The sequence below is a fragment of the Symphalangus syndactylus genome, chromosome 11, assembly GCF_028878055.3.
Source record: "Symphalangus syndactylus isolate Jambi chromosome 11, NHGRI_mSymSyn1-v2.1_pri, whole genome shotgun sequence".
NCBI lineage: Eukaryota > Metazoa > Chordata > Mammalia > Primates > Hylobatidae > Symphalangus > Symphalangus syndactylus.
This window is the reverse complement of record NC_072433.2, coordinates 36,570,249-36,584,858: the sequence shown is the minus strand read 5'-3', so window position 1 is coordinate 36,584,858 and position 14,610 is coordinate 36,570,249. Positions and strand designations below refer to the sequence as shown.

At 40.5% G+C, this 14,610-nt stretch overlaps 1 protein-coding gene across 3 annotated transcripts in view; it reads left to right on the top strand.

Annotated features, from left to right (window-relative positions):
• Positions 1 to 14,610, top strand: part of RSPRY1 (ring finger and SPRY domain containing 1) — a 52,095-nt gene that overhangs the window by 22,026 nt on the left and 15,459 nt on the right. For all 3 annotated transcript variants that reach the window (XM_055297554.2, XM_055297555.2, XM_055297556.2), the window contains exons 5-10: positions 2,958 to 3,084; positions 3,876 to 3,934; positions 6,151 to 6,217; positions 6,952 to 7,083; positions 10,452 to 10,567; positions 10,996 to 11,139. In XM_055297554.2, the coding sequence (XP_055153529.1) occupies positions 2,958 to 3,084; positions 3,876 to 3,934; positions 6,151 to 6,217; positions 6,952 to 7,083; positions 10,452 to 10,567; positions 10,996 to 11,139 (645 nt within the window). The remainder of the gene's footprint in view (positions 1 to 2,957; positions 3,085 to 3,875; positions 3,935 to 6,150; positions 6,218 to 6,951; positions 7,084 to 10,451; positions 10,568 to 10,995; positions 11,140 to 14,610) is intronic.

Genomic DNA, 14,610 nt, shown 5'->3' with positions numbered 1-14,610 from the left:
CTTTTTTTTCTTCTTTCTTTCTTTCCCTCCCTCCCTTCCTTCCTTCCCTCCCTTAACTTCTTACCTCCCTTCCTCCCCCAGCCCCGTCTAGGCTGGAGTGCAGCAGCACAGTCATGGCTCACTGTATCCTCAACCTCTCAGGTTCAAGTGATCCTCTTGCCTCAGCTTCCCACGTTGCTGGAGTATAGGCGTGCACCATCACACCCAGCTAAATTTTTTTTATTTTTTGTAGATAAAGGGTCTCACTCTGTTGCCCAGGCTGATTTTGAACTCCTGGGCTCAAGGGATCCTCCTACCTTGGCTTCTCAAAGTGTTGGGATTATACATGTAAGCCACTGTGCCCAGCCTAGGTTAAAATTTTTAAAATGTTAAAAATAGAAGCATTTAAGGCCAGGCGCGGTGGTTCACGCCTGTAATCCTAGCACTTTGGGAGGCTGAGGTGGGTGGATCACCTGAGGTCAGGAGTTCGAGACCAGCCTGAACAGCATGGTGAAACCCTGTCTCTACTAAAATACCCCGTCTCTATTAAAAATCAGCCGGGAGTGGTGGCAGGCACCTGTAATCCCAGTACTCAGGAGGCTGAGGCACGAGAATTGTTTGAACCTGGGAGGTAGAGGTTGTGGTGAGCTGAGATCGTGCCACTGCACTCCAGCCTGGGTGACAAAGCGAAACTCTGTCCCAAAAAAAAAAAAAAAAAAGAAGAAAAAGAAGCATTTAGGTTGGGCGCAGTGGCTCACGCTTGTAATCTCAACACTTTGGGAGGCCAAAGCAGGCAGATTGTTTGAGTCCAGGAGTTCAAGACCAGCCTGGCAACATGGTGAAACCCTGTTTCTACAAAAAAATCCAGAAGTTGACAGGGTGTCGTGGTGCGTGCCTATAGTCCCAGCTGCTCAGGAGGCTGAGGTGGGAGGATCACTTGCACCCAGGAGGTCGAGATTGCAGTGAGACAAGATTGCGTCATTGCACTCCAGCCTGGTTAAAAAAAGAAGTATTTGTATCTGAGGTGGTGATCTTTATTCAGAAGCTAGAAGAGAATGTTGAGTTGCTGAGCTGATTTTCTTATCTTTCTCTAAGCAATTTCCTCTTAACAAAAGTTTTAAGAATGTTTTTTATTAAGAGGAAAAGCGGGGCTGGATGTACTGGCTCATGCCTGTGATCCCTGCACTTTGGGAGACCAAGGCAGGAGGATCAGTTAAGCTGAGGAGTTTGATACCAGCCTGAGCAACATAGTGAGACCTTGTCTCTATTAAAAAAAAAAAAAAAAAAAAAAAAGCCAGGCATGGTGGCTCATGCCTGTAATCCCAGCACTTTGGGAGGCCAAGGCAGACAGATCACTTGAGGTCAGGAGTTCAAGACCAGCCTGGCCAACGTGGTGAAACCTCATCTCTACTAAAAATACAAAAATTAGCCAGCACGATGGCATGCACCTGTAATCCCAGCTACTTAGGAGGCTAAGGCAGGAGAATCACTTGAACTCAGAAGGTGGAGGTTGCAGTGAGCCGAAATTGCACCACTGCACTCCAGCCTGGGCGACAGAGTGAGACTCCGTCTCAACAACAACAACAACAACAAAAACGTTAAAACTGAAAGCACTTTTGAATCTTATTCAAATGTATTAATGATTAGTGTAACGTTGGTTATCCTTTACATAGAACAAAAGCATCGAACTTTCATTGCCTTAGTCCATGTGTTTTACAGAGTCCTTTATTTTTCTTTTCTTTTTTTGGATTCTGGCACCTTTCATTTTTAAGATGGAGTCTTGCTATGTTGCCCAGACTGGTCTCAAACTCCTGGGCTCAAGCATCCTCCCACCTTGGCCTCCCAAAGTGCTGGGATTGTAGGCATGAACCACTGTGCCCAGCCTCGATTCTGGCATTTTCATTCATCTAATTAAGCCCAGTGCAGAAAAACATTGTGGTCAGAAGGGGAAAGTCTTTAGCCTAGTCACCAATGAATTGACCTTTGCCTAGGCTTATAAGAGGTGCCTGTTTCAATTTGCCTTCAACTCTGTTGGGGCAGGGTGCAGTGGTTCATGCCTATAATCCCAAAACTTTTGGGGGCTAAAGCAGGAGGATCACTTAAGGCCAGGAGTTCAAGACCAGCCTGGGCAACATAATGAGATCCCCATCTCTACAGAAAATTAAAATTATCTGAGCATTGTGACATGTGCCTGTAGTCCCAGCTATGAGGGAGGCTGAAGTGGGAGTATCACTTGAGCCCAGGAGGTAAAGGCTACAGTGAGCCATGATCACTTCACTGCACACCAGCCTGGGAAACAGAGCAAGAGCAAAAAGAAAAGAAGAAAACTCTGTTGGGATTTGTTTTTGCTTAGTAAAACTTTTTTTAAAGTAACTTTTTACTTCAACATCACTAGCCTTCAATGTTTTCATAATGGCGTCTGAGTGGATTTAATCTGTTTAGTGATTCAAGAATATGTAGCATATATTTGATAACAACTTAAGCATTCTGAATGAAATGGAATCTAGTAAGTCATGTAAGGAGAGTTTCAGGTTGATCAGATATTTCCCATCAATGATATCATTGGGGTACATTGCATAATTTTTATATGGTCATTCTGAGTTTATTTAACACCTGGTTATAGCTCCCCCCACCCCCCTGAGACGGAGCCTTGCTCTGTTGTCCAGGCTGGAGTGGAGCGGCTTGATCTCGACTCACTGCAACCTCCACCTCCCAAGTTCAAGTGATTCTCCTGCCTAAGCCTCCCGAGTAGCTGGGATTACAGGTGTGCACCACCACATCCGGCTAATTTTTGTATTCTTAGTAGAGATGGGGTTTCACCATGTTGGCCAGGTTGGTGTCGAACTCTTGACCTCGTGATCTGCCCGCCTCAGCCTCCCAAAGTGCTGGTTATAGCTTTTGTCTCAAAAAAAAAATGAGCCTGGGAAAACAACCTGTGTAGTATATGGGTCAAACCCACTTGTACTTTTTTGTTTTAGGATGCGCTCCAGAAATTGACTGAAATTCTCAATTTAAATGGAGAAGTAGCTTGCCAGGACTCAAGCCATCCTGCCAGACACAGGAACACATCTGCAGTCCTAGGCTGCTTGGCTGAGAAACTAGCAGGTAACTTCGGGACACTCCACAGTGGAAGATCTTAAGTTGTTTGACATTAAAGGGAAATTTGTACTGTAGGTCTTTGATCAAACTGCTATACCAGAAAGAAATCTCTTAAAAATGATATTGGGAGACATAGACTAACTGGAAGAAAATTACTGAAAGGCTACAGAGATAAATGCAATTTAATTTAGCTTTGTGGATTTTCAGGGGAAATTTTAAAAGAAAAAAGTTGTGCTTATTTGCTTTAAGAATAAGGAGTGAGGAAAAGAAAAAAAGGGGAAAAAAGCTAAATTCAGCATAACAAAGATATGTATGTGTGTATACAATATATAATTTGCATATATACACACTTTATAAAGTTTAGCTAGATTATGAAGACATACAAGGTAGAGGGAGAGGAAAAGGAACTTCTGATTGGAGCAGTTCCTGAGAAGCAGGTATTTAATTTGTTTATGAATGTTACCCATTTTAAGAAAGTTAACAGCAAAGTACAGGGGCATACCTCAGCTACTTACATCACGTATTGTGGAATAAGCAATGGATTAGAAATCAGAACATGTGGCTACTGGTTTGGACTCTCCCATGTGCTCGCCAAGTGCCCTGGAGTTAGTTGCTTCACTCTGTGGGCTCACTTGCTTAACTGTGAAATGGGGCTCGTACTATTTTCTATCTCAGAGCAGGAGGCTTGAATAAGATAATGTGCTTGAAAGAGTTCTACCAAAACAATTTGATTGTTACCAGTGATTTAAAATAATATGGCATTTTAATTATATCAAGTGTTTGTTGTATTTGTCTAGGTCCTGCAAGTATAGGTTTACTTAGCCCAGGAATACTGGAATATTTGCTACAGTGTCTGGTAAGTGAGACATCAAAACTATTTATTCTTAGTCATCTAGAAGTGGGCATCATCTAGAACTGTGCATTTTCTCAAATTGCTGGCATAGCCACTGGCACAGAGAATGGAATCAATTGTAAATTTTATTTGCAGGTGTTTCCCGAGTGCTTATTTATTCCCTCCTATGTTTAAAAAAGAGAGTGGGATTGGAATTTATCCCAACCAGCAAAAACAGCTGAGTTGGTCTGGTTTTAAATTTAGTCATAAGATAGCTGCTGTGATTGGCTCTTTTGCATGTTCGTTGAGTTTGCCAAATGGTAATAGGGACCTCCACAGTAGAAACAAAATTACATGGCGTTCCAAGCCAGGAGGCAATCAAGTCAGATTCCCAGTATATATAAATCTCTACTCCTCCCTGCCCTCCCCCTCACTGCTACTCTTCTTAAAACTGTTGTCACTGGAGTATTTAATATATTGTCTATGAAGCTTGTGGTTTGCTGAGACTGTGCCCTCAGATCTTTCATAGTTCTGGCCTGTGGTCTTGAATGGTCTGTATTTTTAAAAGTTATTTTTGTAGGCCTAGTGAGCATTGGCCTTTTTCAAAACTCTGGTCTGAAAACCCTTATTTGTCAATACCCACTGATACGTGCTTAAAACACTTACCTTACTCTCAGTGAGCACTCTGGGGATACAGCATGGCAGTCCTTTGATTTCAAGAAGTTTATTGGTTAGTTGAGGAAACAAAACTACTCAGACAAGGTAATTAGCCTCCATTTTATCACAGGATGTGATCATGGGAGAAGGTACTTTGTCAAGACTAAATGAGGGCCGGGCACGGTGGCTCATGCCTGTAAGCCCAGCATTTTGGGAGGCTGAGGTGGGCTGGTCACCTGAGGTCAGGAGTTCAAGACCAGCCTGGCCAACATGGCGAAACCTGGTCCCTACTAAAAATACAAAAATTAGCTGGGCGTGGTGGCATGTGTGTGTAGTCCCAGCCACTCAGGAGGCTGAGGCAGGAATTCAGTTGAACCCAGAAGGCAGAGATGACAGTTAGCTGAGATCTCGCCACTGCCCTCCAGCCTGGGCGACAGAGTGAGACTACATCTCAAAAAAAAAAAGACTAAATGAGAAGGTGAGGGAGGTGGGTGGTATGGGTAATAAGAGCCGGGGTGTCATGAAAGTGAGACTTCCTGATGAAGGTGGACCCTCAGCTGGGTCATGCCATAAATGACGATTTTATTGTGCCCAGAGGAGGGAAAAAATTGGTTTCTTAGCTAAGGGAACATCACAGGCAGAAGCCCAGAGACAGAGAATTGTCTGATGAGAGAAGACAGTGTTCAGAGATAGGACACAGAATGAGTAGCCAGCTAGAAAGGGTTCAGGGCCTGAAAAGCCAGGCAGAGGGATTTAGATGGATATGAGAAGAAATAGAATGCTGAATAGGCTTTCCAGCAGCAGGGATGGTGGTTATGTGAGGTTTCCAGAACTTAGGGGGGTACCAGGGAAGTGAGTGGGAATCATCTGATATTCTGGAGCTCCTCTGGTGCCTCCCAATGTAGCAGTAGGGAAGGCACAGCTATGAGAAGGTGTCATGTTCAACAGATAGACCTTAGGCACAGCTATGAGAAGGTGTCATGTTCAACAGATAGACCTTTCCTTAAAGGGGAACTCATGTGACATGAACTTAAATGTAACTAAAAGAGTTCACTTGTTGCTTTCTCCTGTCTACCATCAGCATTTGTAGAATTCCTTTCAGGGAACAGCTTAAAAACTAAGCCATTAATTGTTAATTTATTTATAATTTTGGAACTTGGTAGTGATAAGTGGTTCTTTTTAGGATTCTAAGTAAAAGATCATTTTTAGTTTATAATTCTAGGTTTCTGTTTGGCTTGCATAAATGAATGTGAGAATGAATATTTTATTTAACAAAGCCCTAATATAAGTTTTACTAAGTAAAATAACATAGTGTATTTAACAGGATACTTTCAAAATTTCCAAATCTATAAATTAACCTAGTGACTTTAAGAAAAAAATACAAGATTAAGAGAGCCTGTCCAGTTCATTACTAACATTATTAGCCAAATGGATAATTGAGAACTTGAATGAATGAAACTTTTCTGACCATTCAAAAAAACTTCTAGCACATATTGGGCAAGGAAATGAAACTGATAACTTGCCACCTCTGCAGGGGAATGATTTTTTTTTTTTTTTTTTTTTTATCTTTTGTTGTTTTTCAGAAGTTACAGTCCCACCCCACAGTCATGCTTTTTGCACTTATCGCACTGGAAAAGTTTGCACAGACAAGTAGGTATAGTGACTTCTTGCACTAATGATCTTCTGTATTGGTTGTTAAAAATTTTATTTTTCTTAGTTACTGGATGAGCCTACACTTTGAACCCCATCAGATGGGCATACATTCTGTTTTCATCTGGATAGACACGTTAAAGCCAATGAAGTATAACAGGGACAAAGGCAAGGATTTTCTCACCTAAGAATCAAAACTTGGTAACCATGATTACTCACTTTTTATAGCCAAAAATTTAGTGATGCAATTGCTAGTTTCTAGAAAAAAGTGTGGTGGCTCTTGCCCATAATCCCAGCACTTTGGGAGGCTAAGGCCAGAGGATTGCTTCAGGCCAGGAATTCGAGACCAGGGTGGGCAGCATAGCAAGACTCAATCTCTACAAAAAAATTTTTAAAAATCAGCCAGGCATGGTGGCATGCACCTATGTTCCTAGCTACTTGGGATGCTGAGGCGGGGGGGGGATCACTTGAGCCCAGTAGTTCAAGGTTATAGTGAGCCATAGTTGTGCCACTGCACTCCAGCCTAGGCAACAGAGTGAGACCCTGTGACTAAAAAAAAGGAAAAGAAAATAGTCAAAGCTCTTTGGCTATGTTATCCCTAGAAATTTTAATTGAAGTCTAATCTAGTCTGCAATTCTTTAGTTGCCTCTTCCCCCTCCTTAGCAATACTAATTTGCTGAGCAAATCATTCTACCCTTTCATTGTTAATTCAACGATTATGTCTTTCCAAACAGGTGAAAATAAATTGACTATTTCTGAATCCAGTATTAGTGACCGGCTTGTCACACTGGAGTCCTGGGCTAATGATCCTGATTATCTGAAACGTCAAGTTGGTTTCTGTGCCCAGTGGAGCTTAGACAATCTCTGTAAGTGGGAGTTGTCCTTTATTAAAATGTCTGTTTCCATTTCCAGACTCATTTCTTTCATAGGCTCACTGGTCTTTTGCAATGGTAAGTATGAGTCCTTACAAGGACCTCTACTGGCAGGTTGGATATATTCTAGCAGAAGTATCCTAGAGACCCTTTAGACAAGAATTACATGGTATGCTTCTAATTCCAGCGTTTTCCTGTTCAAAAACCTTTACTGGCTCCCAGTTTCCTGCTGCATCAAAGCCCTTAATTATATGGCACTGTCTGACCATCTCTTTCCAACACAAATCATCTCACAGTCCTACAAACAGGTCCTGATGATTCCTACCTCTGGACCTATTCCCCTCACTTGGAATTCCCTCTTTACTTCTCTCCCTTTCCCAACTTTGCTCTTCAAAACCCAAGTCATGTCTTACCTACATCATGAGAATTGTTCTTGATTTTTCTCTTTTCCTCCTCCAATGGCTGCTGGGACAAAACCTACTATAGTTTCTCTTATAGGTAGAATTTATCTGAAATGCTTGGGACTGAAAGTATTTCAGATTTCACATTTTTTCAGATTTTGGAGTATATGCAGATAACAGGTTAAGCATCCCTAATCAAAAAATCTGAACTCCTCCATTGAGCATTTCCTTTGAGCCTCATGTCTGCACTCAAAAATTATTGGATTTTGGAGCATTTTGGATTTTCAGATTAAGAGCGATCAACCTGTATACTTCTGTACCCTCACTCCCCCATCCATGGTTAGTACTGTGCTAAAGCACAACTGGACATGTAAATCCACCCCCACTGTTACCCCAATATTGTGGGGAGGAGCTTCATGCACAGCCTGTGAAGTGCCAGTTAAAGAAAAATTCTGAAAGAGTGCAATTTGGATTTTGTTCATACAAAAGTATACTCTAGGGAATGGAAGCATAAATCTAGCAGTGCTGCCTTTCCTAGCATTTGCTTGATTGATCTTCAAATGGCAGTGCAGCAGCAAAGCTCTGGCTATGTCTCCTCACCTATTCTGCCATTTATGAGTACCTCTACTTCTTGACTAGGGTAGCACTAGCTTATTTGTTTGTTTATTTTTAATGTATGAAAAATCAATGTGTTTTACCTTCCAGGAGGATTGTTTTTAATGGATATATAGTAATACATATTTTTGGAGCACATGAGATATTTTGATACAGTCATACAATGAGTAATTACCACATCAGAGTAAATGGGATATCTGTCCCCTCAAGCATTTATCATTTATTTGTGTTACAAACATTCCAATTATACTCTTTTGGTTTTTTAAAATTTCTTTGTTTTGTACTTTTCTTTTAGTTATTTTTAAATGTAATATAAATTATTGTTGACTGTAGTCACCCTGTTATGCTGTCAAATACTAGGTGTTCTTCATTCTATCTAGCTATATTCCCATTAACCAACCCTATTTCTCCCTCACCCCCCATTACCCGTCCCAGCCTCTGGTAACCATCCTTCTATTTTCTATCTTCATGAGTTCAGTTATTTTTAGCTCCCACAAAAATTAGTGAGAACATGAGAAGTTTGTCGTTCTGTGCCTGACTTATTTCACTTAACATCATATCCTACAGTTCCATTCATGTTATTGTAAATGACAGGATCTCATTCTTTTTTGTGGCTGAACAGTACTCCATTATGTATATGTGCCACATTTTCTTTATTCATTTGTCACTCGATGGACACTTAAGTTGATTCCAAATCTTGGCTATTGTGAATAGTGCTGCAATAAACATGAGATTGCAGATATTTCTTTGATATACTAATTTCCTTTCTTTTTGGTATATACCTAGCAGCAGAATTGCTGGATCATATGGTAGTTCTGTTTTTAGTTTTTTGAGGAACCTCCATACTGTTCTCCATAGTGGCCGTACTGATTTACATTCCTACCACCAGTGTACAAGCGTTACCTTTTCTCCACATCCTCACCAGCATTCATTGTTGCCTGTTTTTTAGATAAATGCCATTTTTACTGGGGTGAGATGATAGCTCCTTGTAGTTTTGATTTGGATTTCTCTGATGATCAATAATGTTGAGTACCTTTTCATACATCTGTTTGCCATTTGTATGTCTTCTTTTGAGAAATGTCTATTTGGATGTTTTGCCCACTTTTTAATCAGATTATTGGATATTTTCCTATTGAGTTATATGACCTCCTTATATATTCTGGTTATTAATCCTTTGTCAAATGGATAGTTTACAAATAGTTTCTCCCATTCTGTGGGATGTCTCTTTACTTCGTTGATCATTTCCTTTGCTGTAAGAAACTTTTTAGCTTAATATGATCCCATTTGTCCATTTTTGCTTTGGTGCCTGTGCTTTTGGGGTATTCAAGAAATCTTTGCCCAGATCAGTGTCCTGGAGAGTTTCCCCAATGTTTTATTTTAGTAGCTTCATAGTTTGAGGTCTTAGATTTAAATCTTTAATCCATTTTTATTTGATTTTTGTAGACGATGAGAGATAGGGGTCTAGTTTTATTCTTTTGCTTATGGATATGTAGTTTTTCCAGCACCATTTATTGAAGACACTATGCTTTCTCTCAATGTACGTTCTTGGCACCTTTGTTGAAAATGAGTTCACTGTAGATGTATGGATTTATTTCTGGATTCTCTATTCTGTTCTGTTGGTCCATGTGTCTGTTTTTATTGCCAGTACCGTGCAGTTTTGGTTCCTATAACTCCATAGTATAATTTGAAGTCAAGTAATGTGATTCCTCCAGTTTCGTTTTTTTGCTCAGGGTCAGGTTTTTTGCTATTCTGGGTCTTTTGTAGTTCTGTATAAATTGTAGGATTATTTTTTACTATTTCTGTGAAGAATGTCATTGGTATTTTGATAGCGATTGCATGTAGTCTGTAGATTGCTTTGAGTAGTACAGACATTTTAACAATATTGAGTCTTCCAATCCATGAACATGGTATAACTTTGTGTCCTCTTTGATTTCTTGCATTAGTGTTTTACAGTTTTCATTGTAGAGATCTTTCACTTCTTTGATTAAGTTTATTCCTAGGCATCTTATTTTATTTATAGCTTTTGTAAATACAATTACTTTCTTGATTTCTTCTTCAGATTGTTTGCTATTGGCATATAGAAATGCTATTGATTTTTGTATGTTAATTTTATATCCTGCAACTTTACTGAATTTGCTTTTTAGTTCTAATAGTTTTTGGCGGATTTTTTTAGGTTTTCCTAAATATAAGATCATATTATCCACAAACATGGATAATTTGACTTCTTCCTTTCCATTTTGGATGCCCTTTATTTCTTTCTCTTGTCTGATTGCTATAGCTGGCACTAGCTTCTTCTTTTCTCCACAGCAGCCTGTCTTAGAAACATGAACACTCTTTCTTTTGCAGTTTTAAAAGAAGGTAGACAGCTGACCTATGAGAAAGTGAACTTGAGTAGCATTAGGGCCATGCTGAATAGCAATGATGTCAGCGAGTACCTGAAGATCTCACCTCATGGCTTAGAGGTAGGTAACGCTTCTACAGTTGGACCCTTTGGGGGATGAGAGGGTAATTATTTTAATCCTTGCATAGCCAATTGTCTTAGGGTTAGTGCTTCCCTCTCTCCCTATATTTTGGAAGTGTTGCTGACTTCATGGGGAAGTCTTGATGAAAGAGCTGCTTATGAACAGAAGGTACCATAAGGCACTAGATGTGTCAGGATTAAAGAACTGTTTGAAGAATGGCTGCAAACAATTCTTTGATTCTGTATGTTGCCAAATGCCTTATATAGTTTGGTTTTGTACTTTTTGTCACTGAGGATAGACAGAGGAGGAAGCAATAGTCCACCAGAAGCTTTAATAAGGAAAAATACACTCAACCTTCCCAGTAGTCAGTTATCTTTGGTGGTCTTCAGGCCCTCATGGTTGATTGTCACATTTTTTGGTTTTGTCAGGCTCGCTGTGATGCCTCCTCTTTTGAAAGTGTGCGTTGCACCTTTTGTGTGGATGCCGGGGTATGGTACTATGAAGTAACAGTGGTCACTTCTGGCGTCATGCAGATTGGCTGGGCCACTCGAGACAGCAAATTCCTCAATCATGTGAGTACCCTAGAGAACTGTGAAAATGGGGGGCAGTGGCAGTTTGCTTTCTCCCCCTAGTTGGTGGGTGGAAAATACTTATTTTTCAAATAGATTTGCTCAATAATCTTTTCTTGGGCAGAGCCGCATGGTACCAGGTCCCTAACAATGATCTACTAAACTGATAGAGAAATAGGAAAACAAGTGAAATTGTCCCTTGGCCTTTGATTTTTCTTGAATCTTAAGTTCACGCTAATTTTTCACCTAGAGGCTGGATGTGTCCTTTGTCTTTGTAGGCTCTGCTTCCACCCCAACCACATATTTGGCTCATTTCTTATACAGGAAGTAGTGCTGATTATTACCTTGAGTTGAAGCTCTAAGGGCTTTGTAGGGATTCTTTCCCTTTCAAAAAATAGTGTTGGCTTGACTTCTTTCACTTGACTTTTACCTGGTAATTAGTTGGCACATTTTTCTCAATATTTATTTAGTCATTTATCTTTTGTTATAGAAAGCTATAATTTAAAAGGGAAACTTAAATCCTACAGTAAGTAGCATTGAAGGTGTTGGAGTTCCTCCCTTTCCTACAGATGTATGATTTCTTGCCACTTTATACTCTTCTAACACCCAGGCCAATTGGCTTTCTTCTGATGGTCAAATTATAAGCTGTTTGGAATTAATCCAGTTTTGATCAGGAATATTTTGTTTTCATATGGTTTCTACCATTTGAGGTGGGAAAAGCCCCTTGGATTATTTTGTTAATCTAAATAATAGCCCCCCCTCCAATATGTAAGATCCTGGAATGGGTTTTAGAAGTGATCCAACAAAATCAAGCTAAACTTGCCGGCCATAAGCATGGTGAGGTTTTCTGGTTTTCTGCTTTGCTTTTAGAGACAGGTCTCACTGTGTTGCTCAGGCTGGCCTCGAACTCCTGGGCTCAAGCCATCCTCTTACCTCAGCCTCCCGAATAGCTGAGACTACAGGCACATCCCATGGTGACCTACTTATAAGCATAGTTTTTAAAGGCCTATTTCAGCAAGGCTGTATTTCACCCTGGAATTGTTGATGGTGTGTTATTAAAACTCCTAGGCTGGAGAGAAGACAAATTGGAGGAAAAGGGCCAGTGGAGAGGTCAGGTCTGTACTCCTGTCTGGGGTGGAGAACTAGACCCCAGTCTGCCAATCATCTGATTCCCACAATAGCTTTTACTGTTGCAGTTTCCATTTCACAGATGAGAAAACTGAGACAGAGTAGGAAGAAACTCATAACAGAATTCAGTGGCCTTCCTATTCTACAACAGTTGTTTTCTTTGTATTCAAAAATGGGGAAAATCTCAGAGAATTAGCTAGTTTCCTCATTTGGAAGTGAAAAATTGTTCTAGAACTAGAAGTAATAGGGGATTCTTCCAGGGAGGAAGCTTCGATATAAAATTTGTCTCTCCTGATTTGGCAGCAAACACACTACAGATCTAGGTCTGACACTGCATGTTACAAGTGTGTTTTTTTAATGACCAGTGAAGCTGGATCATTTCATCTGCTCGATGAAACTATAATTTTTGCCATGTAGTTGCAGACCTTTGGCTTGTCAAGTTAAAGACTTAAATACTGTTTTTTTTATCCTCCAGATCACTTGACAGGCTATTGGTTTCTTTAGAAACAAACATTCTTCCCTGATCCAAGCATTAGTTGATTCCCTGTTAGAAAATGATAAAGTCTGACATGATGTCTTTTCCCAAATACAGGATTTTAATGATGCTGCCATATATAAAACTTTGCTTTAAATGTACATTGTTCTGGTGATTCTGAATCTTTTTGCCTATTCAGACAGGGTGTGATTCTATGAAGTAAGTCATTCCTAGGATACCCCCAGTTTCAAAAGATTCCAAGTCTCTCCATAGTGCCTCTTACTTGAACTCTTGCTGCTTAGGTTTCCATTTTAAAAGGCTGGCCACTGGGCTCAATGTTAGGTCATTAAAATAAGCTTAAGGATAGTTCTGTTCAGGTAACCTACAGAAAAATTTGTCTTGTTGTATTGTATATTTTTATGGAGGCTTAGGAGGAGCAACTCTCCAAGGGTGTACTCTGATTTATCTAAAACATCTTTTGCCTTTTGGCCAGGCACGGTGGCTCACCCCTGTAATCCCAGCACTTTGGGAGGCTGAGGTGGGTGGATCACTTAAGGCCAGGAGTTTGACTGGCCAACATGGTGAAACCCCGTCTCTACTGAAAATAAAAAATTAGCTGGGCGTGGTGGTGGGCACCTGTAATCCCAGCTACTCGGGAGGCTGAGGCAGGAGAATCGCTGGAACATGAGAGGCAGAGGTTGCAGTGAGCCCCGATAGTGCCACTGCACTCTAGCTTGGGCAATAGAGTGAGACTCTGTCTCAAAAATACATAAATAAATAAATATCTTTTGCTTTTTCGTGAGCATCTGTCATGTGGTAAGTCTTTCACATATTCATCTTTAATCTTTTTGAGAGTTTGGAAAGGTATTATCCTGCCTTTTAAAGATGAGGAAAATCAAGTTCAGAGAAATTAAGAAACTTGCCCAAAGCCATCTAGTCTCCAGCTGCTAGAGATTTCAGGTCGGGATAGCCCATGCTCCTTCCCCTGTTGAAGCATCTGCCTTGGAGAAAATGACTCTGGCTATCACAGACAGAAAAGGAATGACTTAGAAGCCTTTCCGGGGCCTGCAGATTGTGGAGAAATTTTGGAACTAGACAGGCTCCAAGGCTGTCAGGGCCAAGAAACAGGAAGTACAATAGCCGGTGTTTTAGGGGAATGATCTGGCCAGCATGCAGCCAACATTGCTGCTGGAAATCAATCCTAACTATCCCTCTGTTTGGGGTCACTTGCACCATACTGAGTGTTTGATGGGAAGGTCCAGCTGGCCAAGCTTAGGTCATATCTTACCTTTCCACTTCCAAAGGAGGAGGCAGAACACTGTCTTCATACATTTCCCGTAACAGGAAGCGGTTGGGATGCCCTACAGCAGGAAAAAGGACAGTGTCCACCACATGGGAAAGAGACTCAAACTATTCCTTGAATGACAAGCTGTGGATAAACTTTCTTTTGTTTGTATTTGGTAATGTTTCCATTGCTAAAATATGCATGACCAAAAAACAGGTAGTTCAAAATAAATACCAAGCTAGCCACTCTATTCTCTCATTTATCTGTCCTAGCCAATGGAAACCAAGATTAATCTTGCTGGGAACATTTTGAGCTGAGAGAAGGTGTAGGACATCTAGGTTGTTCTCTGAGATGTAAGCTTAAGAGATTTTTAAAGTGCATCTCTGCTAGGCAGAGGCATCTTCTCCTTAAATCTGTAGATGCTGCTCTGTAGTTAAAGTTATTAGAGTCCCTTCTTTGTGCTACAGTGCCACTCTGTTGTGGAACTTACCCAGTCATCAAAGACATTGCATGGTAAAGAATGTGTAATGAGTCTGCTCTTTACCAACTCATGGTGGCTCGCTTCTAGGAATTTCTTTCAAGTGTT